The sequence below is a fragment of the Pseudophryne corroboree genome, chromosome 8 (genome assembly GCF_028390025.1).
Source record: "Pseudophryne corroboree isolate aPseCor3 chromosome 8, aPseCor3.hap2, whole genome shotgun sequence".
Lineage (NCBI taxonomy): Eukaryota > Metazoa > Chordata > Amphibia > Anura > Myobatrachidae > Pseudophryne > Pseudophryne corroboree.
Window position 1 is genome coordinate 184,558,328 of NC_086451.1, and position 25,925 is coordinate 184,584,252.

Below are 25,925 nucleotides of genomic sequence, written 5' to 3' on the forward strand. Positions count from 1 at the left end.
TCTCAAATCTCTTCACTGTGATTCTGGCAGCTTCATGGTTAAAACTCACATGCAAGTTACAAACAGTCTTTCCCTCCAAGTTCAAACATGGGCGCAGCCATGTTTGTTTTCATCACATGTTACTTTTCAGCCAATCAGCTGCACTTTGGTTTCTGTCTGATTACCCAGCAGCTGCACTCTGGTCTCTGGTTAATCAGCCAGCCAATCCCTGTTTCCCAGCAGGTATAAATATCTTGTTCCTGGGGTGGAAAGAGGTCAGTGCTTCAATTGTCTTCAGTGATTCCAGTGTGCAGTCCTCCCATGGACTTTCTCTGCAGTACAGCCTGACTCTGCAGTGTCTCAACATTGCATCCTGTGACTGGCAGTTACCGACACCAGCTTCCAGCAGTGCTCTGCCCTGCCAGTAACCATCGGTGTTCCACCATCGATCTCCAGTGACCATCGGTGTTCCACCATCGATCCCAAGTCTCCATCGGTGTTCCGCCATTGATCCCAAGTCTCCATCGGTGTTCCGCCATTGATCCCAAGTCTCCATCGGTGTTCCGCCATCGATCTCAAGTCACCATCGGTGTTCCGCCATCGATCTCAAGTCACCATCGGTGTTCCGCCATCGATCCCAAGTCACCATCGGTGTTCCGCCATCGATCCCAAGTCACCATCGGTGTTCCGCCATCGATCCCAAGTCACCATCGGTGTTCCGCCATCGATCCCAAGTCACCATCGGTGTTCCGCCATCGATCCCAAGTCACCATCGGTGTTCCGCCATCGATCCCAAGTCACCATCGGTGTTCCGCCATCGATCCCAAGTCACCATCGGTGTTCCGCCATCGATCCCAAGTCACCATCGGTGTTCCGCCATCGATCCCAAGTCACCATCGGTGTTCCGCCATCGATCCCAAGTCACCATCGGTGTTCCGCCATCGATCCCAAGTCACCATCTGTTTTCTATCATCGGTATTCCTCTGAACTGTGTTTAATAAAACCTTTGAACTTTCCTTCGTTGTCTTGGTCACGCCTTCGGGCATTTGTTCTAAAGGTTCCCTGCATGTCCAAGAACCCTGTACTGCCTCCCAGGTACACATATACCTCAGCCCCTACAACTGAGGCTTCCCCCTGGTCAGCATCAACCCTCAGTTGTGACACAATCCCGCTTTCTCTAACGTCCTAAGTGGATGCTGGGGACTCCGTAAGGACCATAGGGAACAGCGGCTCTGCAGGAGACTGGGCACAACTAAGAAAGCTTTAGGACTACCTGGTGTGCACTGGCTCCTCCCTCTATGACCCTCCTGCAGACCCCAGTTAGAATTTTGTGCCCGGCCAAGCTGGATGCACACTAGGGGCTCTGCTGAGCTCTTAGAAAGAAAGTAATATTTAGGTTTTTTATTTTCAGTGAGATCTGCTGGCAACAGACTCGCTGCTACGAGGGACCTAGGGGAGAGAAGCGAACCTACCTGCTTGCAGCTAGCTTGGGCTTCTAGGCTACTGGACACCATTAGCTCCAGAGGGATCGAACACAGGCCCAGCCTCGGTCGTCTGGAGCCGCGCCGCCGTCCCCCTAGCAGAGCCAGAAGCAAGAAGACGTTCCTGGAAATCGGCGGCAGAAGACTTCGGTCTTCATTAAGGTAGCGCACAGCACTGCAGCTGTGCGCCATTGCTCCCCATGCACACCACACACTCCGGTCACTGATGGGCGCTGGGGGGGGGGGGGGGCAGGGCGCGCCCTGGGGCAGCAATAAGAGTACCTTACTGGCAAAACAACACATGATATAGTCATTAAGACTATATATGTGTAAAATCCCCTGCCATATATTCCATAAAAAAGCGTGAGAAGCCCGCCGAAAAAGGGGCGGGGCTATCTCCCTCAGCACACTGGCGCCATTTCCTCTCACAGCTCCGCTGGAAGGACGCTCCCAAGGCTCTCCCCTGCAGTTTCCAGACTTTATAGGGTAAAAAAGAGAGGGGGGGCACTAAATTTAAGCGCAGTATCTGTATATTAATAGCAGCTATAAGGGAAAAATCACTGTATGTATAGTGTGAATCCCTACATTATATAGCGCTCTGGTGTGCTGGCATACTCTCTGTCTCCCCAAAGGGCTTTGTGGGGTCCTGTCCTCAGTCAGAGCATTCCCTGTGTGTGTGCGGTGTGTCGGTACGGCTGTGTCGACATGTTTGATGAGGAGGCTTATGTGGAGGCGGAGCAGGTGCCGATAAATGTGATGTCACCCCCTGCGGGGCCGACACCAGAATGGATGGACATGTGGAATGAATTACGTGATAGTGTCGACTCCTTACATAAAAGGTTTGACGATATAGCGGATGTGGGACAGCCGGATTCTCAGCGCGTGCCTGCCCAGGCGTCTCAAAAGCCATCAGGGGCTCTAAAATGCCCGCTACATCAGATGGCAGACACAGATGTCGACACGGATACGGACTCCAGTGTCGACGACGATGAGCCTAGCGTACATTCCAGTAGAGCCAACCGTTATAGGTTTGCGGCCATCAGATGGCAGACACAGATGTCGACACGGATACGGACTCCAGTGTCGACGACGATGAGCCTAGCGTACATTCCAGTAGAGCCAACCGTTATAGGTTTGCGGCCATCAGATGGCAGACACAGATGTCGACACTGATACGGACTCCAGTGTCGACGACGATGAGCCTAGCGTACATTCCAGTAGAGCCAACCGTTATATGTTTGCGGCCATTAAAAATGTGTTGCACATTTCTGATATTACCCCAGGTACCACAAAAAAGGGTATTATGTTTGGGGAGAAAAAACTACCAGTGGTTTTTCCCCCATCTGATGAATTAAATGAGGTGTGTGAAGAAGCGTGGGCTTCCCCCGATAAGAAACTGGTCATTTCTAAAAAGTTACTAATGGCGTACCCTTTCCCGCCAGAGGACAGGTTACGGTGGGAGACATCCCCTAGGGTGGATAAGGCGCTCACACGTCTGTCAAAGAAGGTGGCACTACCGTCTCCGGATGCGGCCGCCCTAAAGGAACCTGCTGATAGGAAGCAGGAGGCTATCCTGAAGTCTGTATATACACACTCAGGCATTATACTGAGACCAGCTATTGCTTCAGCATGGATGTGCAGTGCTGCAGCTGCGTGGTCAGATTCCCTGTCAGAAAATATTGATACCTTAGACAGGGACACTATATTGCTAACCATAGAGCATATAAAAGACGCTGTCTTATACATGAGAGATGCACAGAGGGATATTTGCCGGCTGGCATCTAGAATTAATGCAATGTCCATTTCTGCCAGGAGGGGTTTATGGACTCTGCAGTGGACAGGGGATGCAGATTCTAAAAGGCACATGGAAGTTTTGCCTTACAAGGGTGAGGAGTTGTTTGGGGATGGGCTCTCGGACCTAGTTTCCACAGCGACAGCTGGGAAATCAGCGTTCTTACCCCATGTTCCCTCACAGCCAAAGAAAGCACCGTATTATCAGGTACAGTCCTTTCGGCCCCAGAAAGGCAAGCGGGTTAGAGGCGCGTCCTTTCTGCCCAGAGGTAGAGGGAAAAAGCTGCACCATACAGCCAGTTCCCAGGAACAGAAGTCCTCCCCCGCTTCCTCTAAGTCCACCGCATGACGCTGGGGCTCCACAGGCGGAGCCAGGTGCGGTGGGGGCCCGTCTCAGGTACTTCAGCGATCAGTGGGCTTGCTCACGGGTGGATCCCTGGATTCTACAAGTGGTATCTCAGGGGTACAAGCTGGAATTCGAGACGTCTCCCCCTCGCCGTTTCCTCAAATCTGCCTTGCCAGCGACTCCCTTGGACAGGGAGGCAGTGCTAGAGGCAATTCACAAGCTGTATTTGCAGCAGGTGATAGTCAAGGTTCCCCTCCTTCAACAAGGAAGGGGTTACTATTCCACAATGTTTGTGGTACCGAAACCGGACGGTTCGGTGAGACCCATTTTAAATTTGAAATCCTTGAACACGTATATAAAAAGATTCAAGTTCAAAATGGAATCGCTCAGGGCGGTTATTTCAAGCCTGGAGGAAGGGGATTACATGGTATCACTAGACATCAAGGATGCTTACCTCCATGTCCCCATTTACCCTCCTCACCAGGTGTACCTCAGATTTGTGGTACAGGACTGTCATTACCAATTCCAGACGTTGCCGTTTGGTCTGTCCACGGCACCGAGGGTATTTACAAAAGTAATGGCCGAGATGATGATACTCCTTCGGAAAAAGGGAGTTATAATTATCCCGTACTTGGACGATCTCCTTATAAAGGCGAGGTCCAGGGAACAGTTGTTGGTCGGAGTAGCACTATCTCGGGAAGTGCTACAACAGCACGGCTGGATCCTGAATATTCCAAAGTCGCAGCTGGTTCCTGCAACGCGTCTATTGTTCCTGGGGATGGTTCTGGACACAGAACGGAAGAAGGTGTTTCTCCCGGAGGAGAAGGCCAAGGAGTTGTCATCTCTAGTCAGAGACCTCCTAAAACCAAAACAGGTGTCTGTGCACCACTGCACGCGAGTCCTAGGAAAGATGGTAGCTTCTTACGAGGCAATTCCATTCGGGAGATTCCATGCAAGGATATTTCAGTGGGATCTGTTGGACAAGTGGTCCGGATCGCATCTTCAGATGCATCGGATGATAACCCTGTCTGCAAGGACCAGGGTGTCTCTACTGTGGTGGCTGCAGAGTGCTCATCTTCTGGAGGGCCGCAGATTTGGCATACAGGACTGGGTCCTGGTGACCACGGATGCCAGCCTTCGAGGCTGGGGAGCAGTCACACAGGGAAGAAATTTCCAAGGACTATGGTCAAGCCAGGAGATGTCCCTACACATAAATGTTCTGGTACTAAGGGCCATTTACAATGCCCTAAGTCAAGCAAGACCCCTGCTTCAAAGCCAGCCGGTACTGATCCAGTCAGACAACATCACGGCGGTCGCCCATGTAAACCGACAGGGCGGCACAAGAAGCAGGATGGCGATGGCAGAAGCCACAAGGATTCTCCGATGGGCGGAAAATCACGTGTTAGCACTGTCAGCAGTGTTCATTTCGGGAGTGGACAACTGGGAAGTAGACTGCCTCAGCAGGCACGACCTCCACCCGGGAGAGTGGGGACTTCATCCAGAAGTTTTCCAGCTGATTGTAAACCGTTGGGAACGGCCACAGGTGGACATGATGGCGTCCCGCCTCAACAAAAAGCTAGAAAGATATTGCGCCAGGTCGAGAGACCCTCAGGCAATAGCTGTGGATGCTCTAGTGACACCGTGGGTGTACCAGTCGGTTTATGTGTTCCCTCCTCTTCCTCTCATACCCAAGGTACTGAGGATAATGAGAAGAGGAGTAAGAACTATACTCATTGTCCCATGGCCTCTGCCGCTCAGACAGGACCTGCTGCAGCAGGGGCCCTGTCTGTTCCAAGACTTACCGCGGCTGTGTTTGACAGCATGGCGGTTGAATGCCGGATCCGCCTAAAATTGGGTTCCATTAAGGTCCAGATTTCGGCTCTATCGATTTTCTTCCAGAAAGAACTGGCTTCACTACCTGAAGTTCAGACATTTGTTAAGAGAGTGCTGCATATTCAGCCCCCTTTTGTGCCTCCAGTGGCACCTTGGGATCTCAACGTGGTGTTGGATTTCCTAAAGTCACATTGGTTTGAGCCACTTAAAACCGTGGAACTAAAATATCTCACGTGGAAAGTGGTCATGCTGTTGGCCTTGGCTTCGGCCAGGCGTGTGTCAGAATTGGCGTAGTGATGAGCGGATTCGGTTTTACTCGGTTTTACTCGGTTCTCAAAACGGCATCTTATTGGCTATCCAAAACACGTGACATCCGTGAGCCAATAAGATGCCGTTTTGAGAACCGAGTAAAACCGAGTAAAACCGAACCCGCTCATCACTAATATTGGCGGCTTTGTCATGTAAAAGCCCTTATCTGATTTTCCATATGGATAGGGCGGAATTGAGGACTTGTCCCCAATTTCTTCCTAAGGTGGTATCAGCTTTTCATTTGAACCAACCTATTGTGGTGCCTGCGGCTACTAAAGACTTGGAGGATTCCAAGTTGCTGGACGTAGTCAGGGCCCTGAAAATTTATGTTTCCAGGACAGCTAGTGTCGGGAAAACTGACTCGCTATTTATCCTGTATGCACCCAACAAGCTGGGTGCTCCTGCTTCAAAGCAGACTATTGCTCGCTGGATCTGTAGTACGATTCAGCTTGCACATTCTGCGGCTAGATTGCCGCATCCTAGATCAGTGAAAGCCCATTCCACGAGGAAGGTGGGCTCTTCTTGCGCGGCTGCACGAGGGGTCTCGGCTTTACAACTTTGCCGAGCAGCTACTTGGTCGGGGTCAAACACATTTGCAAAATTCTACAAGTTTGATACCCTGGCTGAGGAGGACCTAGAGTTCGCTCATTCGTTGCTGCAGAGTCATCCGCACTCTCCCGCCCGTTTGGGAGCTTTGGTATAATCCCCATGGTCCTTATGGAGTCCCCAGCATCCACTTAGGACGTTAGAGAAAATAAGATTTTTCTCACCGGTAAATCTATTTCTCGTAGTCCTTAGTGGATGCTGGGCGCCCATCCCAAGTGCGGATTGTCTGCAATACTTGTATATAGTTATTGTTTAACTAAAGGGTTATTGTTGAGCCATCTGTTGAGAGGCTCAGTTATATTTCATACTGTTAACTGGGTATAGTATCACGAGTTATACGGTGTAATTGGTGTGGCTGGTATGAGTCTTACCCGGGATTCAAAATCCTTTCTTTATTGTGTCAGCTCTTCCGGGCACAGTATCCTAACTGAGGTCTGGAGGAGGGGCATAGAGGGAGGAGCCAGTGCACACCAGGTAGTCCTAAATCTTTCTTAGTTGTGCCCAGTCTCCTGCGGAGCCGCTATTCCCCATGGTCCTTACGGAGTCCCCAGCATCCACTACGGACTACGAGAAATAGATTTACTGGTGAGTAAAATCGTATTTTTCAGTGCCCACAACGCCCGGTGGGGATGCCAGCAGGGGAGCAGGTCTGACCTGTGGCCCATCCCCCAGCCCGAGGGTGCTATTTCTGCAAATGTTCCCGCCCTCGAGCTGCATTTCTCTCCTTCTATCCCTGTCGGCAGCCATCACAGACAGAGCTGAGCTGTTCATGGGCATGCTGGGGCAAATCCTCCTCTGTAAAACCGCCTGATCACCAGCGCTGTGCTTCAACGAGGAAACTTAAGTATTCTACCTGTCACTGGGACAGTGTTAGTTAAGAGAGTGCATACATGTCTGTATATATAATATATATATATATATATATATATATATATATATATATATATATATATATATATATATATATATATATTCATATATATATATTCATATATATATATTCATATATATATATATATATATATATATATATATATATTCATATATATATATATATTCATATATATATATATTCATATATATATGTATCTTGGATAATCCGGCACTCCTGTGCTGGTACATTAAGTGTTGGGTGCTCGTGCTGTTTTGAATACAAGTCCTCTGTTGCTAAACAAGCAAGCTGCACGTCACTCCATGAGAAAAAAAAAGTGCTTTAATGAATGTTGGTTACATGAGAAAAAATCAGCCTATCCGTTTTATCAACGGCTCGTTTCGGGACTTTGCATTGTCCCTTCGTCAGGATAACATATGGCTGCTGTGTTCTGTAACAAAAAAGCGTGCTGAAAAGAAAAAGAAAGAAAAAGAAAGTGTGCTAAAGTCTTACCTTATATCCCTGTAGATCTTGTATGCGTGTGCTCTGCTGCTGCCGGAGGTCGGGGAGGCGCGCCTGTGGTCCCGGTGACGTCGTCCCGGAAATGGCTGTCATTGGCTGCAGCTTGTTGCCATGGCAACCCGGCTAGCGTCCCCGGTCACCGGAGCTGCAGATTGCAGAAAGAAAACGTTAAACCACCGTGTGTGAAATGTAAAAGCATTAGAAAAGGGAATTACTTAAATATGATATGTTAAGCAAAAGCAGTATGGGACTGTGATGAAGGTGATGAAATGTTCAAGAAAAAAGTTAGAATAATAGGGAAGGCATGCTGAAGAAGTGCTGAGTTAGTGTATGATGGATGCTGCTGGAGGAACATAAGCAGAATGCATAGGAATGAACTATGTAAATGGACGATATAAATATTTTATGCAGCAAGGAAGTCTGTCAAAGAATGTTCCAGTTGATTTTCTCATTCAGTCCATTGGGATGAATGGTGTCCAGTTTAAAAATCCAGCGTGATTCTAATTTCTGTAAGGCTGTGGATTTATCTCCTCCTCTGATCATTGGTGGAAGCTGGTCAATTATTTGGTAACGTAGTTGGCCCAGACTGTGTTGGCATGTTTTAAAATGCCGTGCCACTGGCTGATCATTTTGTTCTCCTTGGAGAGATTTGGTTATCGCAGAGCGATGCAATGCCATCCTCTCTTTAAACATGCGGCTGGTCATGCCGATGTAATATTTATTACATGGGCATGTGATGTAATAAATAACGAACCGTGAGGAGCAGGTAAGGATCTGTTGGATTTCATATTTTTTATTTTTGTGTGGGTGCTGGAAGGTACTTCCTGAAATGAGGTATTTGCACGTAGTGCAAGAGGCGCATTTATAGCAGCCCGGTTTTTTGCTGAAACCAAAAATGCCTGAAGATGGTATAAGGTTAGTGATATCCGCCTTAACAAGATGGTCGCGTAGGTTTTTTCCTCTCCTGAAGCTAGTCATTGGTGTTTTATTAGTAAAACATGGTAAACTAGGGTCAGTTTTCACTATTGGCCAGAGTGCCTTTGTTGCCCTTGTTATCATGGGGCTGGTGGTGGAAAAGGTAGTTGACCAGATGAATTTATCTTTAGTGTCCGCAGGAATTTGCTGGTTCAACAGGCCTTGTCTTGGAATTTGTAATACTTTTGCTTTTGTCTTTGCCAGTTCTATGGGGTCATAGCCTCTCTGGATGAATTTATTCATGGTGATGTCCAACGCAGCTGGCAGATCATCTGCGTTGCTGGTTATTCTGGCTATTCTGAGCATTTGAGAATGTGGAAGTCCCTGTTTAAGTGCCTTGGGGTGATGGCTGCTTGCTTCCAGAAGAGTGTTACGGTCTGTAGGTTTGTAGTAAACTGAAGTTTCCAAATGGCTCTGTTGATTGGTCACTATGACGTCTAGGAAATTGACTCTTGTGGTGCTGATTTTGAAGGTAAACTTGATGCTAGAGGGGAGATGATTAATGTTGGTCATCATTTCTAGAAATGCTTCTTCGCTGCTGTTCCAAAGCATGAAGCAGTCATCTATGTAGCGGGTATACCAACAGATATGTTTCTTATAGTCGGCGTTATTTAGAAAGAATTCTTGTTCCAGTTTAAACATGTAAATATTGGCATATGCCGGGGCTACTGCACTTCCCATGGCACAGCCTTGGGCTTGCAGATAATATCTGCCATCATACAGAAAGTAATTCCGTGTTAGCACCAAGCGTAGTAGCTGTAGAAAGAGGGGAATGTGAAATCCAAAAGGTTCTTGAATCCTGCTAACGAACTCCTGTACAGCCTCCAGGCCCTCGCTGTGAGGGATGGAAGTATACAGAGAGTTAACGTCCATGGTGCATAGATATTGAAACTCCGTTGTATTGGAGAAAGTAGCTAAAGCTTTAAGAAAGGATGTTGTATCTTTAAGGTACGTATGTTCCTTGGTGATATGTGGCTGTAACAAAGAGTCGAGCAATTCGGCTATAGGATGGTATAAAGAGCCTCTTGCTGACACGATGGGGCGGCCCGGTGGTTCAACACAATTTTTGTGTACTTTGGGAACCGTGTATAGTACTGGTGTTATAGGAAACTTAACCAGTAAAGATGTTTTAATTTTGGTAGTTATCCAGCCATCTTGTTCTGCTTTTTCTAAGATGTCTGACAATTCTTGCTTATATTGATCCGTTGGGTCTCTGGTGAGAAGCTGATATGTGACAGTATCAGATAATTGCCTCTGTATTTCTTGTTTGTATTTATGTAAGTCCTGTATAACTACACTGCCGCCCTTATCTGCTGGTCGTATTATGATGGAGGTGTCAGCTTTGAGTGATTTTAGTGCTCTGAATTCTTCCGTTGTCAGGTTGGGATAAATTTTCGGTCGTGCTCCTTTAAATTTGTGGACTGCTTCATCCAACAGTCGACTGTAAGTTTTGATTGAAGCATTTGTTGATATGGGATCAAATTTGGATTTGTGGTGTTTTCTTAATTTGACTTCCATAGCCGTTGGTGGTTCAGCTTCCGGTTGTTTTTGAAAATATTCTTTCAATCTTAGTTTTCGTTCCATTTTATGTAGATCATTCTGCCATTCGAAGTCATCGTGGAAGTTTGTGGGGACATAAGACAAACCTTTGTTCAGTAGGGAGGTTTCTGCAAGTGAGAGATCCCTAGATGATAGGTTGAAAATCAAGTTGTCTTTTTGTTTTTTGGCTGAGACTTTACTGAGCCTTTTGTTTTGGCCGCTCCTTCTGGTAGTTCTCCTCCGGTATCTAATTTCGCTCTGGTGCGAACCCCTAAAGGGGGGCGTTGTGGGTTGATGGCATCGTCTGAGTCAGCTATTTTAAAATCGCTATCGCTATTAGAGTGTTGACGGTCCTTGGACCTCTGATCTCGACGTTGGCGCCAATTAGATCTATAATTGGTGCGGTTTTGCCTGGTGGAGTCTGTGCCCGTCAGCCAACGGTACACACGGTGTTCTTCGTAGTCAGATTTAACTACCTGGAGTTTGGTATTTTTAAATTTCAGTAGTTCTTTTTTATGGTTTTCAACTTGCTGATTTAATTTGATCCACCATGTATTGTGGTTGGGATCTTGTAGCATTTGTTGTTGCGACAGGTGGTATTCTTCTATGCGTGATCTAGTTGCTTTGAGTTCTTTCCCTGCCTCCTCTATTACTAGTAACATTAAATCAAAACTACACTTGTTCAGAACTGCTATCCATCGCCTGCAGAAGTCCGCATTCATGCGTCCTATTGTTGGCACGTTAAGGATTCTAAACCCGCGTGGTATGAGTTTTTGGCGATAGTAGTCGGATAGAGTCGATCCGTGTAGCAAGTAGTCCACTTCCCGATTTCTTAGCTTCAGCAGTTGTTGATAAACATCGTTTGGGGTAAATTCCAGCGTGTCTGGGACTGCATCTACATCAAAGAGTATTTGTTCAGCTTGTTGTTGTGTAAAGCTTAGTGTATCTCCAGCTTGTAGTGTAAGACCTACAAAGTTGATGTCTCCAGAAGTAGCGGGGTTATTGCTTGCTTCAGACATGCTTGCTGTGTGGTGAAGTGTTTAGCTCACTTGGAACAAATGAAGATAAATGAAGATAAATGTATAAATCCGCTTTGGGTGCCTTGATACTACAGCTGTGTTTTGCTAACAGCTGCTGTACATGTGTATCTTGGATAATCCGGCACTCCTGTGCTGGTACATTAAGTGTTGGGTGCTCGTGCTGTTTTGAATACAAGTCCTCTGTTGCTAAACAAGCAAGCTGCACGTCACTCCATGAGAAAAAAAGTGCTTTAATGAATGTTGGTTACATGAGAAAAAATCAGCCTATCCGTTTTATCAACGGCTCGTTTCGGGACTTTGCATTGTCCCTTCGTCAGGATAACATATGGCTGCTGTGTTCTGTAACAAAAAAGCGTGCTGAAAAGAAAAAGAAAGAAAAAGAAAGTGTGCTAAAGTCTTACCTTATATCCCTGTAGATCTTGTATGCGTGTGCTCTGCTGCTGCCGGAGGTCGGGGAGGCGCGCCTGTGGTCCCGGTGACGTCGTCCCGGAAATGGCTGTCATTGGCTGCAGCTTGTTGCCATGGCAACCCGGCTAGCGTCCCCGGTCACCGGAGCTGCAGATTGCAGAAAGAAAACGTTAAACCACCGTGTGTGAAATGTAAAAGCATTAGAAAAGGGAATTACTTAAATATGATATGTTAAGCAAAAGCAGTATGGGACTGTGATGAAGGTGATGAAATGTTCAAGAAAAAAGTTAGAATAATAGGGAAGGCATGCTGAAGAAGTGCTGAGTTAGTGTATGATGGATGCTGCTGGAGGAACATAAGCAGAATGCATAGGAATGAACTATGTAAATGGACGATATAAATATTTTATGCAGCAAGGAAGTCTGTCAAAGAATGTTCCAGTTGATTTTCTCATTCAGTCCATTGGGATGAATGGTGTCCAGTTTAAAAATCCAGCGTGATTCTAATTTCTGTAAGGCTGTGGATTTATCTCCTCCTCTGATCATTGGTGGAAGCTGGTCAATTATTTGGTAACGTAGTTGGCCCAGACTGTGTTGGCATGTTTTAAAATGCCGTGCCACTGGCTGATCATTTTGTTCTCCTTGGAGAGATTTGGTTATCGCAGAGCGATGCAATGCCATCCTCTCTTTAAACATGCGGCTGGTCATGCCGATGTAATATTTATTACATGGGCATGTGATGTAATAAATAACGAACCGTGAGGAGCAGGTAAGGATCTGTTGGATTTCATATTTTTTATTTTTGTGTGGGTGCTGGAAGGTACTTCCTGAAATGAGGTATTTGCACGTAGTGCAAGAGGCGCATTTATAGCAGCCCGGTTTTTTGCTGAAACCAAAAATGCCTGAAGATGGTATAAGGTTAGTGATATCCGCCTTAACAAGATGGTCGCGTAGGTTTTTTCCTCTCCTGAAGCTAGTCATTGGTGTTTTATTAGTAAAACATGGTAAACTAGGGTCAGTTTTCACTATTGGCCAGAGTGCCTTTGTTGCCCTTGTTATCATGGGGCTGGTGGTGGAAAAGGTAGTTGACCAGATGAATTTATCTTTAGTGTCCGCAGGAATTTGCTGGTTCAACAGGCCTTGTCTTGGAATTTGTAATACTTTTGCTTTTGTCTTTGCCAGTTCTATGGGGTCATAGCCTCTCTGGATGAATTTATTCATGGTGATGTCCAACGCAGCTGGCAGATCATCTGCGTTGCTGGTTATTCTGGCTATTCTGAGCATTTGAGAATGTGGAAGTCCCTGTTTAAGTGCCTTGGGGTGATGGCTGCTTGCTTCCAGAAGAGTGTTACGGTCTGTAGGTTTGTAGTAAACTGAAGTTTCCAAATGGCTCTGTTGATTGGTCACTATGACGTCTAGGAAATTGACTCTTGTGGTGCTGATTTTGAAGGTAAACTTGATGCTAGAGGGGAGATGATTAATGTTGGTCATCATTTCTAGAAATGCTTCTTCGCTGCTGTTCCAAAGCATGAAGCAGTCATCTATGTAGCGGGTATACCAACAGATATGTTTCTTATAGTCGGCGTTATTTAGAAAGAATTCTTGTTCCAGTTTAAACATGTAAATATTGGCATATGCCGGGGCTACTGCACTTCCCATGGCACAGCCTTGGGCTTGCAGATAATATCTGCCATCATACAGAAAGTAATTCCGTGTTAGCACCAAGCGTAGTAGCTGTAGAAAGAGGGGAATGTGAAATCCAAAAGGTTCTTGAATCCTGCTAACGAACTCCTGTACAGCCTCCAGGCCCTCGCTGTGAGGGATGGAAGTATACAGAGAGTTAACGTCCATGGTGCATAGATATTGAAACTCCGTTGTATTGGAGAAAGTAGCTAAAGCTTTAAGAAAGGATGTTGTATCTTTAAGGTACGTATGTTCCTTGGTGATATGTGGCTGTAACAAAGAGTCGAGCAATTCGGCTATAGGATGGTATAAAGAGCCTCTTGCTGACACGATGGGGCGGCCCGGTGGTTCAACACAATTTTTGTGTACTTTGGGAACCGTGTATAGTACTGGTGTTATAGGAAACTTAACCAGTAAAGATGTTTTAATTTTGGTAGTTATCCAGCCATCTTGTTCTGCTTTTTCTAAGATGTCTGACAATTCTTGCTTATATTGATCCGTTGGGTCTCTGGTGAGAAGCTGATATGTGACAGTATCAGATAATTGCCTCTGTATTTCTTGTTTGTATTTATGTAAGTCCTGTATAACTACACTGCCGCCCTTATCTGCTGGTCGTATTATGATGGAGGTGTCAGCTTTGAGTGATTTTAGTGCTCTGAATTCTTCCGTTGTCTTTTTCTTTTCAGCACGCTTTTTTGTTACAGAACACAGCAGCCATATGTTATCCTGACGAAGGGACAATGCAAAGTCCCGAAACGAGCCGTTGATAAAACGGATAGGCTGATTTTTTCTCATGTAACCAACATTCATTAAAGCACTTTTTTTCTCATGGAGTGACGTGCAGCTTGCTTGTTTAGCAACAGAGGACTTGTATTCAAAACAGCACGAGCACCCAACACTTAATGTACCAGCACAGGAGTGCCGGATTATCCAAGATACACATGTACAGCAGCTGTTAGCAAAACACAGCTGTAGTATCAAGGCACCCAAAGCGGATTTATACATTTATCTTCATTTATCTTCATTTGTTCCAAGTGAGCTAAACACTTCACCACACAGCAAGCATGTCTGAAGCAAGCAATAACCCCGCTACTTCTGGAGACATCAACTTTGTAGGTCTTACACTACAAGCTGGAGATACACTAAGCTTTACACAACAACAAGCTGAACAAATACTCTTTGATGTAGATGCAGTCCCAGACACGCTGGAATTTACCCCAAACGATGTTTATCAACAACTGCTGAAGCTAAGAAATCGGGAAGTGGACTACTTGCTACACGGATCGACTCTATCCGACTACTATCGCCAAAAACTCATACCACGCGGGTTTAGAATCCTTAACGTGCCAACAATAGGACGCATGAATGCGGACTTCTGCAGGCGATGGATAGCAGTTCTGAACAAGTGTAGTTTTGATTTAATGTTACTAGTAATAGAGGAGGCAGGGAAAGAACTCAAAGCAACTAGATCACGCATAGAAGAATACCACCTGTCGCAACAACAAATGCTACAAGATCCCAACCACAATACATGGTGGATCAAATTAAATCAGCAAGTTGAAAACCATAAAAAAGAACTACTGAAATTTAAAAATACCAAACTCCAGGTAGTTAAATCTGACTACGAAGAACACCGTGTGTACCGTTGGCTGACGGGCACAGACTCCACCAGGCAAAACCGCACCAATTATAGATCTAATTGGCGCCAACGTCGAGATCAGAGGTCCAAGGACCGTCAACACTCTAATAGCGATAGCGATTTTAAAATAGCTGACTCAGACGATGCCATCAACCCACAACGCCCCCCTTTAGGGGTTCGCACCAGAGCGAAATTAGATACCGGAGGAGAACTACCAGAAGGAGCGGCCAAAACAAAAGGCTCAGTAAAGTCTCAGCCAAAAAACAAAAAGACAACTTGATTTTCAACCTATCATCTAGGGATCTCTCACTTGCAGAAACCTCCCTACTGAACAAAGGTTTGTCTTATGTCCCCACAAACTTCCACGATGACTTCGAATGGCAGAATGATCTACATAAAATGGAACGAAAACTAAGATTGAAAGAATATTTTCAAAAACAACCGGAAGCTGAACCACCAACGGCTATGGAAGTCAAATTAAGAAAACACCACAAATCCAAATTTGATCCCATATCAACAAATGCTTCAATCAAAACTTACAGTCGACTGTTGGATGAAGCAGTCCACAAATTTAAAGGAGCACGACCGAAAATTTATCCCAACCTGACAACGGAAGAATTCAGAGCACTAAAATCACTCAAAGCTGACACCTCCATCATAATACGACCAGCAGATAAGGGCGGCAGTGTAGTTATACAGGACTTACATAAATACAAACAAGAAATACAGAGGCAATTATCTGATACTGTCACATATCAGCTTCTCACCAGAGACCCAACGGATCAATATAAGCAAGAATTGTCAGACATCTTAGAAAAAGCAGAACAAGATGGCTGGATAACTACCAAAATTAAAACATCTTTACTGGTTAAGTTTCCTATAACACCAGTACTATACACGGTTCCCAAAGTACACAAAAATTGTGTTGAACCACCGGGCCGCCCCATCGTGTCAGCAAGAGGCTCTTTATACCATCCTATAGCCGAATTGCTCGACTCTTTGTTACAGCCACATATCACCAAGGAACATACGTACCTTAAAGATACAACATCCTTTCTTAAAGCTTTAGCTACTTTCTCCAATACAACGGAGTTTCAATATCTATGCACCATGGACGTTAACTCTCTGTATACTTCCATCCCTCACAGCGAGGGCCTGGAGGCTGTACAGGAGTTCGTTAGCAGGATTCAAGAACCTTTTGGATTTCACATTCCCCTCTTTCTACAGCTACTACGCTTGGTGCTAACACGGAATTACTTTCTGTATGATGGCAGATATTATCTGCAAGCCCAAGGCTGTGCCATGGGAAGTGCAGTAGCCCCGGCATATGCCAATATTTACATGTTTAAACTGGAACAAGAATTCTTTCTAAATAACGCCGACTATAAGAAACATATCTGTTGGTATACCCGCTACATAGATGACTGCTTCATGCTTTGGAACAGCAGCGAAGAAGCATTTCTAGAAATGATGACCAACATTAATCATCTCCCCTCTAGCATCAAGTTTACCTTCAAAATCAGCACCACAAGAGTCAATTTCCTAGACGTCATAGTGACCAATCAACAGAGCCATTTGGAAACTTCAGTTTACTACAAACCTACAGACCGTAACACTCTTCTGGAAGCAAGCAGCCATCACCCCAAGGCACTTAAACAGGGACTTCCACATTCTCAAATGCTCAGAATAGCCAGAATAACCAGCAACGCAGATGATCTGCCAGCTGCGTTGGACATCACCATGAATAAATTCATCCAGAGAGGCTATGACCCCATAGAACTGGCAAAGACAAAAGCAAAAGTATTACAAATTCCAAGACAAGGCCTGTTGAACCAGCAAATTCCTGCGGACACTAAAGATAAATTCATCTGGTCAACTACCTTTTCCACCACCAGCCCCATGATAACAAGGGCAACAAAGGCACTCTGGCCAATAGTGAAAACTGACCCTAGTTTACCATGTTTTACTAATAAAACACCAATGACTAGCTTCAGGAGAGGAAAAAACCTACGCGACCATCTTGTTAAGGCGGATATCACTAACCTTATACCATCTTCAGGCATTTTTGGTTTCAGCAAAAAACCGGGCTGCTATAAATGCGCCTCTTGCACTACGTGCAAATACCTCATTTCAGGAAGTACCTTCCAGCACCCACACAAAAATAAAAAATATGAAATCCAACAGATCCTTACCTGCTCCTCACGGTTCGTTATTTATTACATCACATGCCCATGTAATAAATATTACATCGGCATGACCAGCCGCATGTTTAAAGAGAGGATGGCATTGCATCGCTCTGCGATAACCAAATCTCTCCAAGGAGAACAAAATGATCAGCCAGTGGCACGGCATTTTAAAACATGCCAACACAGTCTGGGCCAACTACGTTACCAAATAATTGACCAGCTTCCACCAATGATCAGAGGAGGAGATAAATCCACAGCCTTACAGAAATTAGAATCACGCTGGATTTTTAAACTGGACACCATTCATCCCAATGGACTGAATGAGAAAATCAACTGGAACATTCTTTGACAGACTTCCTTGCTGCATAAAATATTTATATCGTCCATTTACATAGTTCATTCCTATGCATTCTGCTTATGTTCCTCCAGCAGCATCCATCATACACTAACTCAGCACTTCTTCAGCATGCCTTCCCTATTATTCTAACTTTTTTCTTGAACATTTCATCACCTTCATCACAGTCCCATACTGCTTTTGCTTAACATATCATATTTAAGTAATTCCCTTTTCTAATGCTTTTACATTTCACACACGGTGGTTTAACGTTTTCTTTCTGCAATCTGCAGCTCCGGTGACCGGGGACGCTAGCCGGGTTGCCATGGCAACAAGCTGCAGCCAATGACAGCCATTTCCGGGACGACGTCACCGGGACCACAGGCGCGCCTCCCCGACCTCCGGCAGCAGCAGAGCACACGCATACAAGATCTACAGGGATATAAGGTAAGACTTTAGCACACTTTCTTTTTCTTTCTTTTTCTTTTCAGCACGCTTTTTTGTTACAGAACACAGCAGCCATATGTTATCCTGACGAAGGGACAATGCAAAGTCCCGAAACGAGCCGTTGATAAAACGGATAGGCTGATTTTTTCTCATGTAACCAACATTCATTAAAGCACTTTTTTTCTCATGGAGTGACGTGCAGCTTGCTTGTTTAGCAACAGAGGACTTGTATTCATATATATATATATATATATATATATATATATATATATATATATATATATATTCATATATTCATATATCGCCTAACATTGTAAAGTCTTATCTTGCAATAGCAAGCACATGGCTGGATGCCATTTTAACCTTACTTCCTGGTTCTTTGTCCAGGAAGTTTGCTGCCCTACAACACTCAGCCACCGGTGGAGCAGGGGTATTAGTAGGAATTTTGTACAGTGCAGGTTTCACTGTTGTAGTTATCTAATTTGCACTGCACTTCGGATTTATACACACTTTCCTTACGTTTTAATAAGTTGTGGGACTTGTCTACTTGGCTTTCTGTGTACATAATCAGTAGGGCAATTGCAAAATAAAAATAAAATAAAAAAAGTTTTGCTGCAATGGCCTGACCAAATACGGCTACATACCCTGATCCTCCTTGGGGGGGGGGGGGTTCAGAAGGAAGATGTCAGAAGGAAGGTCCAAGTCTAGCTCAATTCCGAAAAATCATTCTCATTTGTCTTATAACTTGCCAGTTTCAGCTATATTGCATTCTGACGATTCAAGGCCAGACCTCATCTTGCAAGAACATGAGGAGGGGGAATTGGGCCAGGAGTCAGATAGTGAGGTTACTGATAGCCTGGCTATTGATAATCTCATCAGGGCAGTACGTCGGGTTCTAAAGCTTACGGGGACTGAAGAACCTCTTTCAAATGATGTGGTGTTTGCAAAACAACGCGGAACTTCGGTGTGTTGTCCTTTATTCAGAATCTCTTAATAAGCTGTTAACAGATGTCAAAACTTCAGCTGCTACGACGTTTTAAGGAACAGCAGTAGGGGTGTTGCTTAGACCTGCTTTGGTGGGAGTTTCGGTTAACAAGGCTGTAGTTGCAATACAGCTCAAGTTTTGCCTACAAGAAGACCACCTGCTACTTCTCACTGATCACATTTGTGAATCTGCTGAATATCTAGGTACGGCTTCTATGGATGTCGGCCAGGTTAGTTCTCGTCTTTTGGCTTCACTAGTTGAGGCAGGCCGTGCACTTTGGCTGCGTTCTTGGCAGGCGGAGTCACAGTCCAAATGAGAAATAGAAGCGTTACCTTACACTGCTTAGATGTTGTTTGATCCTGAATTGGACAAATGGATTTTGCAGGCCACGGGGGAAAAACCTGTTTCTCTTATGTCCTACAGCAGTGATTTCCAACCTTTTTTTCTCTAACGTCCTAGTGGATGCTGGGGACTCCGAAAGGACCATGGGGAATAGCGGCTCCGCAGGAGACTGGGCACAAAGTAAAAGCTTTAGGACTAGCTGGTGTGCACTGGCTCCTCCCCCTATGACCCTCCTCCAAGCCTCAGTTAAGATTTTGTGCCCGAACGAGAAGGGTGCAATCTAGGTGGCTCTCCTGAGCTGCTTAGAGTAAAAGTTTAAATAGGTTTTTTTATTTTCAGTGAGACCTGCTGGCAACAGGCTCACTGCATCGAGGGACTAAGGGGAGAAGAAGCGAACTCGCCTGCGTGCAGAGTGGATTGGGCTTCTTAGGCTACTGGACATTAGCTCCAGAGGGACGATCACAGGCCCAGCCATGGATGGGTCCCGGAGCCGCGCCGCCGGCCCCCTTACAGAGCCAGAAGAGTGAAGAGGTCCGGAAAATCGGCGGCAGAAGACGTCCTGTCTTCAATAAGGTAGCGCACAGCACCGCAGCTGTGCGCCATTGCTCTCAGCACACTTCACACTCCGGTCACTGAGGGTGCAGGGCGCTGGGGGGGGGGGCGCCCTGGGACGCAATGAAAATACCTTAAATGGCTAAAAATACATCACATATAGCTCCTGGGCTATACGGATGTATTTAACCCCTGCCAGTTTTCCACAAAAAAGCGGGAGAAAGGCCGCCGAAAAAGGGGCGGAGCCTATCTCCTCGGCACACAAGCGCCATTTTTTCCTCACAGCTCCGTTGGAGGAAGGCTCCCTGACTCTCCCCTGCAGTCCTGACAACAGAAACAGGGTAAAACAAGAGAGGGGGGGGCACTAAATTGGCATATTAATATATACAGCAGCTATATTAGGGAAAAACACTTATATAAGGTTATATATATATATATATATATAGCGCGCGCTGGCAAACTCTCCCTCTGTCTCCCCAAAGGGCTAGTGGGGTCCTGTCCTCTATCAGAGCATTCCCTGTGTGTGTGCTGTGTGTCGGTACGCTGTGTCGACATGTATGAGGAGGAAAATGGTGTGGAGGCGGAGCAATTGCCTGTGTTAGTGATGTCACCCCCTAGGGAGTCGACACCTGACTGGATGGTCTTATGGAAAGAATTACGTGATAGTGTCGGCACTTTACAAAAGACTGTTGACGACATGAGACAGCCGGCAAATCAGTTGATACCTGTACAGGCGTCTCAAACACCGTCAGGGGCTATAAAACGCCCGTTACCTCAGGTCGATACAGACACTGACACGGACACTGACTCCAGTGTCGACGGTGAGGAAACAAACGTATTTTCCAGTAGGGCCACTCGTTACATGATCACGGCAATGAAGGAGGTTTTGAACATTTCTGATACTACAAGTACCACAAAAAAGGGTATTATGTGGGGTGTGAAAAAACTACCCGTAGTTTTTCCCGAATCAGATGAATTGAATGAGGTGTGTGATGAAGCGTGGGTTTCCCCCGATAAGAAACTGCTAATTTCTAAAAAATTATTGGCATTATACCCTTTCCCGCCAGAGGTTAGGGCGCGTTGGGAAACACCCCCTAGAGTGGATAAGGCGCTCACACGCTTATCAAAACAAGTGGCGTTACCGTCTCCTGATACGGCCGCCCTAAAGGAACCAGCTGATAGAAAGCTGGAAAATATCCTTAAGAGTATATACACACATACTGGTATTATACTACGACCAGCAATCGCCTCAGCCTGGATGTGCAGTGCTGGGGTGGCTTGGTCGGATTCCCTGACTGAAAATATTGATACCCTGGACAGGGACAATATATTATTGACTATAGAGCATTTAAAGGATGCATTCCTATATATGCGAGATGCACAGAGAGACATTTGCACTCTGGCATCAAGAGTAAGTGCGATGTCCATTTCTGCCAGAAGAGGATTATGGACGCGACAGTGGTCAGGGGATGCGGATTCCAAACGGCATATGGAAGTATTGCCGTATAAAGGGGAGGAGTTATTTGGGGGCGGTCTATCGGACCTGGTGGCAACGGCTGGGAAATCCACCTTTTTACCCCAAGTCACCTCGCAGCAGAAAAAGATACCGTCTTTTCAGGCTCAGTCCTTTCGTCCCCATAAGGGCAAGCGGGCAAAAGGCCACTCATCTGCCCCGGGGCAGAGGAAGGGGAAAAAGACTGCAACAGACAGCTTCTTCCCACGAACAGAAGCCCTCCCCCGCTTCTGCGAAGTCCTCAGCATGACGCTGGGGCCTTACAAGCGGACACAGGCACGGTGGGGGCCCGTCTCAAGATTTTCAGCGCGCAGTGGGCTCACTCGCAAGTGGACCCCTGGATCCTGCAGGTAGTATCTCAGGGGTACAAATTGGAATTCGAGACGTCTCCCCCTCGCCGGTTCCTGAAGTCTGCTTTACCAACGTCTACCCCCGACAGGGAGGCGGTATTGGAAGCCATTCACAAGCTGTATTTCCAGCAAGTGATAATCAAGGTACCCCTCCTACAACAGGGAAAGGGGTATTACTCCACGCTGTTTGTGGTACCGAAGCCGGACGGCTCGGTGAGACCCATTTTAAATCTGAAAGCCTTGAACACTTACATAAAAAGGTTCAAGTTCAAGATGGAGTCACTCAGAGCAGTGATAGCGAACCTGGAAGAAGGGGACTACATGGTGTCTCTGGACATCAAGGATGCTTACCTCCATGTCCCAATTTGCCCTTCTCACCAAGGGTACCTCAGGTTTGTGGTACAGAACTGTCACTATCAGTTTCAGACGCTGCCGTTTGGATTGTCCACGGCACCCCGGGTCTTTACCAAGGTAATGGCCGAAATGATGATTCTTCTTCGAAGAAAAGGCGTCTTAATTATCCCTTACTTGGACGATCTCCTGATAAGGGCAAGGTCCAGAGAACAGTTAGAGGTCGGAGTAGCACTATCTCAAATAGTACTACGACAGCACGGATGGATTCTAAATATTCCAAAATCGCAGCTGATTCCGACGACACGTCTGCTGTTCCTAGGGATGATTCTGGACACAGTACAGAAAAAGGTGTTTCTTCCGGAAGAGAAAGCCAGGGAGTTATCCGACCTAGTCAGGAAACTCCTAAGACCAGGCCAGGTGTCAGTGCATCAGTGCACAAGGGTCCTGGGAAAGATGGTGGCTTCTTACGAAGCGATTCCGTTCGGCAGATTCCACGCAAGAACTTTTCAGTTGGATCTGCTAGACAAATGGTCCGGATCGCATCTTCAAATGCATCAGCGGATAACCCTGTCTCCAAGGACAAGGGTGTCTCTCCTGTGGTGGTTACAGAGTGCTCATCTCCTAGAGGGCCGCAGATTCGGCATTCAGGATTGGGTCCTGGTGACCACGGATGCCAGCCTGAGAGGCTGGGGAGCAGTCACACAGGGAAAAAATTTCCAGGGCTTGTGGTCAAGCATGGAAACGTCACTTCACATAAATATCCTGGAACTAAGGGCCATTTACAATGCCCTAAGTCAGGCAAGGCCTCTGCTTCAGGGTCAGCCAGTATTGATCCAGTCGGATAACATCACGGCAGTCGCCCACGTAAACAGACAGGGCGGCACAAGAAGCAGGAGGGCAATGACGGAAGTGGCAAGGATTCTTCGCTGGGCGGAAAATCATGTGATAGCACTGTCAGCAGTGTTCATTCCGGGAGTGGACAACTGGGAAGCAGACTTCCTCAGCAGACACGATCTTCACCCGGGGGAGTGGGGACTTCACCCAGAAGTCTTCCACATGATTGTAAACCGTTGGGAAAAACCAAAGGTGGACATGATGGCGTCTCGCCTCAACAAAAAACTGGACAGATATTGCTCCAGGTCAAGGGACCCTCAGGCAATAGCTGTGGACGCTCTGGTAACACCGTGGGTGTACCGGTCAGTGTATGTGTTCCCTCCTCTTCCTCTCATACCAAAAGTACTGAGAATCATAAGAAGGAGAGGAGTAAAGACTATACTCGGAGCTCCGGATTGGCCAAGAAGGACTCTGTACCCGGAAATTCAAGAGATGCTCACGGAAGACCCGTGGCCTCTACCTCTAAGACAGGACCTGCTCCAGCAGGGACCATGTCTGTTCCAAGACTTACCGCGGCTGCGTTTGACGGCATGGCGGTTGAACGCCGGATCCTGAAGGAAAAAGGCATTCCGGATGAAGTCATCCCTACCCTGATCAAAGCCAGGAAGGATGTAACCGTACAACATTATCACCGTATTTGGCGTAAATATGTTGCGTGGTGCGAGGCCAGGAAGGCCCCTACAGAGGAATTTCAACTGGGTCGATTCCTGCATTTCCTGCAAACAGGACTGTCTATGGGCCTCAAATTAGGGTCCATTAAGGTTCAAATTTCGGCCCTGTCGATATTCTTCCAAAAAGAACTAGCTTCTGTTCCTGAAGTTCAGACGTTTGTCAAGGGAGTACTGCATATACAGCCTCCTTTTGTGCCTCCAGTGGCACCTTGGGATCTCAATGTAGTGTTGGGATTCCTAAAATCACATTGGTTTGAACCACTCACCACTGTGGACTTGAAATATCTCACATGGAAAGTGGTAATGCTGTTAGCCCTGGCTTCAGCCAGGCGTGTATCAGAATTGGCGGCTTTATCCTATAAAAGCCCTTACCTAATTTTTCATACGGACAGGGCAGAATTGAGGACTCGTCCTCAATTTCTCCCTAAGGTGGTTTCAGCATTTCACTTAAACCAACCTATTGTGGTGCCTGCGGCTACTAGGGACTTGGAGGATTCCAAGTGTCTGGACGTAGTCAGGGCCCTGAGAAAATATGTTTCCAGGACGGCTGGAGTCAGAAAATCTGACTCGCTGTTTATCCTGTATGCACCCAACAAGCTGGGTGCTCCTGCTTCTAAGCAGACGATTGCTCGTTGGATTTGTAGTACAATTCAGCTTGCACATTCTGTGGCAGGCCTGCCACAGCCAAAATCTGTAAAAGCCCATTCCACACGGAAAGTGGGCTCATCTTGGGCGGCTGCCCGAGGGGTCTCGGCTTTACAACTTTGCCGAGCAGCTACTTGGTCAGGGGCAAACACGTTTGCTAAATTCTACCAATTTGATACCCTGGCTGAGGAGGACCTGGAGTTCTCTCATTCGGTGCTGCAGAGTCATCCGCACTCTCCCGCCCGTTTGGGAGCTTTGGTATAATCCCCATGGTCCTTTCGGAGTCCCCAGCATCCACTAGGACGTTAGAGAAAATAAGAATTTACTTACCGATAATTCTATTTCTCATAGTCCGTAGTGGATGCTGGGCGCCCATCCCAAGTGCGGATTGTCTGCATTACTTGTACATAGTTATTGTTACAAAAATCGGGTTATTGTTGTTGTGAGCCATCTTTTCAGAGGCTCCTTCTGTTATCATGCTGTTAACTGGGTTCAGATCACAAGTTGTACGGTGTGATTGGTGTGGCTGGTATGAGTCTTACCCGGGATTCAAAATCCTTCCTTATTGTGTACGCTCGTCCGGGCACAGTATCCTAACTGAGGCTTGGAGGAGGGTCATAGGGGGAGGAGCCAGTGCACACCAGCTAGTCCTAAAGCTTTTACTTTGTGCCCAGTCTCCTGCGGAGCCGCTATTCCCCATGGTCCTTTCGGAGTCCCCAGCATCCACTACGGACTATGAGAAATAGAATTATCGGTAAGTAAATTCTTATTTTTATTTTTTTATACTCGCGGCACACTGGACAATATTTTACAATTGCCAAGGCGCACCATCAGTTCCCCACAGAACAAAAAAAAAAACACACCTTGGCCCTCACAGTTAAAAGAGCAACACACATACGTTGGCCTACACAGAAAAAACAATCGTGTTGCTCCCCACATAAATCATTGGCACTTTAAGAGTTTGAGAGTGTGGGCTGGCTCCTCCCTCTATGCCCCTCCTACCAGACTCAGTTTAGAAAATGTGCCCCGGGAGCTCTCCTGATCTTTCCTAAAAAAAAAAAGTTTAGTTTAGAGTTTATTTTACAGGGAGGCTGCTGGCAACAGCCTCCCTGCTTTGTGGGACTAAGGGGGGAGCAGTCCTCCCTGCGGGGTCTGAGCCGCTGACTGGACACGGCTCCAGAGGGGTCTGATCGGTCTCCGCCACAGGGGAACCGCTCGCCCCAGCAGCATGCCGCTGACCCCTTACAGAGCTGAAGAAAGTGGTGAGTTAGTCACCGCCCCCCCTTCCCCTGGCAAGCGGGGGGGCCGGTGTGAAGATGGCGGCAATGGGGTTAGGAGTGCGGTATTAGCCACACTCCCGGGATGGTACCAGAGGCACTTAGAGTGACGCTGTGAGGGGTGCCTCGGGCCAGCGCAGACCACACACACACACAACACACCCCCCCACCCCCCCCCCCAACACACCTCTGTTGGGGGCCAGGGATCTCAGCCAGCAATTTTTTTTCAGGCCAGTATAATCACCTTAAGAGCGGGAAGACTGCGCCATTATGGGGGCGGAGCTTCTTGAAATGGACCCAGCAGTGTTCCAGCGCCATTTTCCTGCATGCAAGCACTGTGAGGAAGATTCAGAT

At 46.6% G+C, this 25,925-nt stretch overlaps 1 protein-coding gene across 1 annotated transcript; it reads right to left on the bottom strand.

The window, feature by feature from the left end:
• Nucleotides 1–7,536: 7,536 nt before the first annotated feature.
• LOC134948780 (uncharacterized) lies at nt 7,537–14,009 on the bottom strand. Its single transcript, XM_063937001.1, has 2 exons — nt 11,694–14,009; nt 7,537–7,883 (listed from the first exon to the last, which is right to left on the bottom strand). Exon 1 carries the CDS (start codon nt 13,548–13,550, stop codon nt 12,126–12,128), a length of 1,425 nt encoding a protein of 474 aa, XP_063793071.1. The 5' UTR covers nt 13,551–14,009; the 3' UTR covers nt 7,537–7,883; nt 11,694–12,125.
• Between the last annotated feature and the right edge of the window lie 11,916 nt (nt 14,010–25,925).

Coding starts and splice junctions, on each gene's coding strand:
- LOC134948780 (XM_063937001.1), bottom strand. CDS start 13,550: ATGGACGTTAACTCTCTGTATACTTCCATCCCTCACAGCGAGGGCCTG.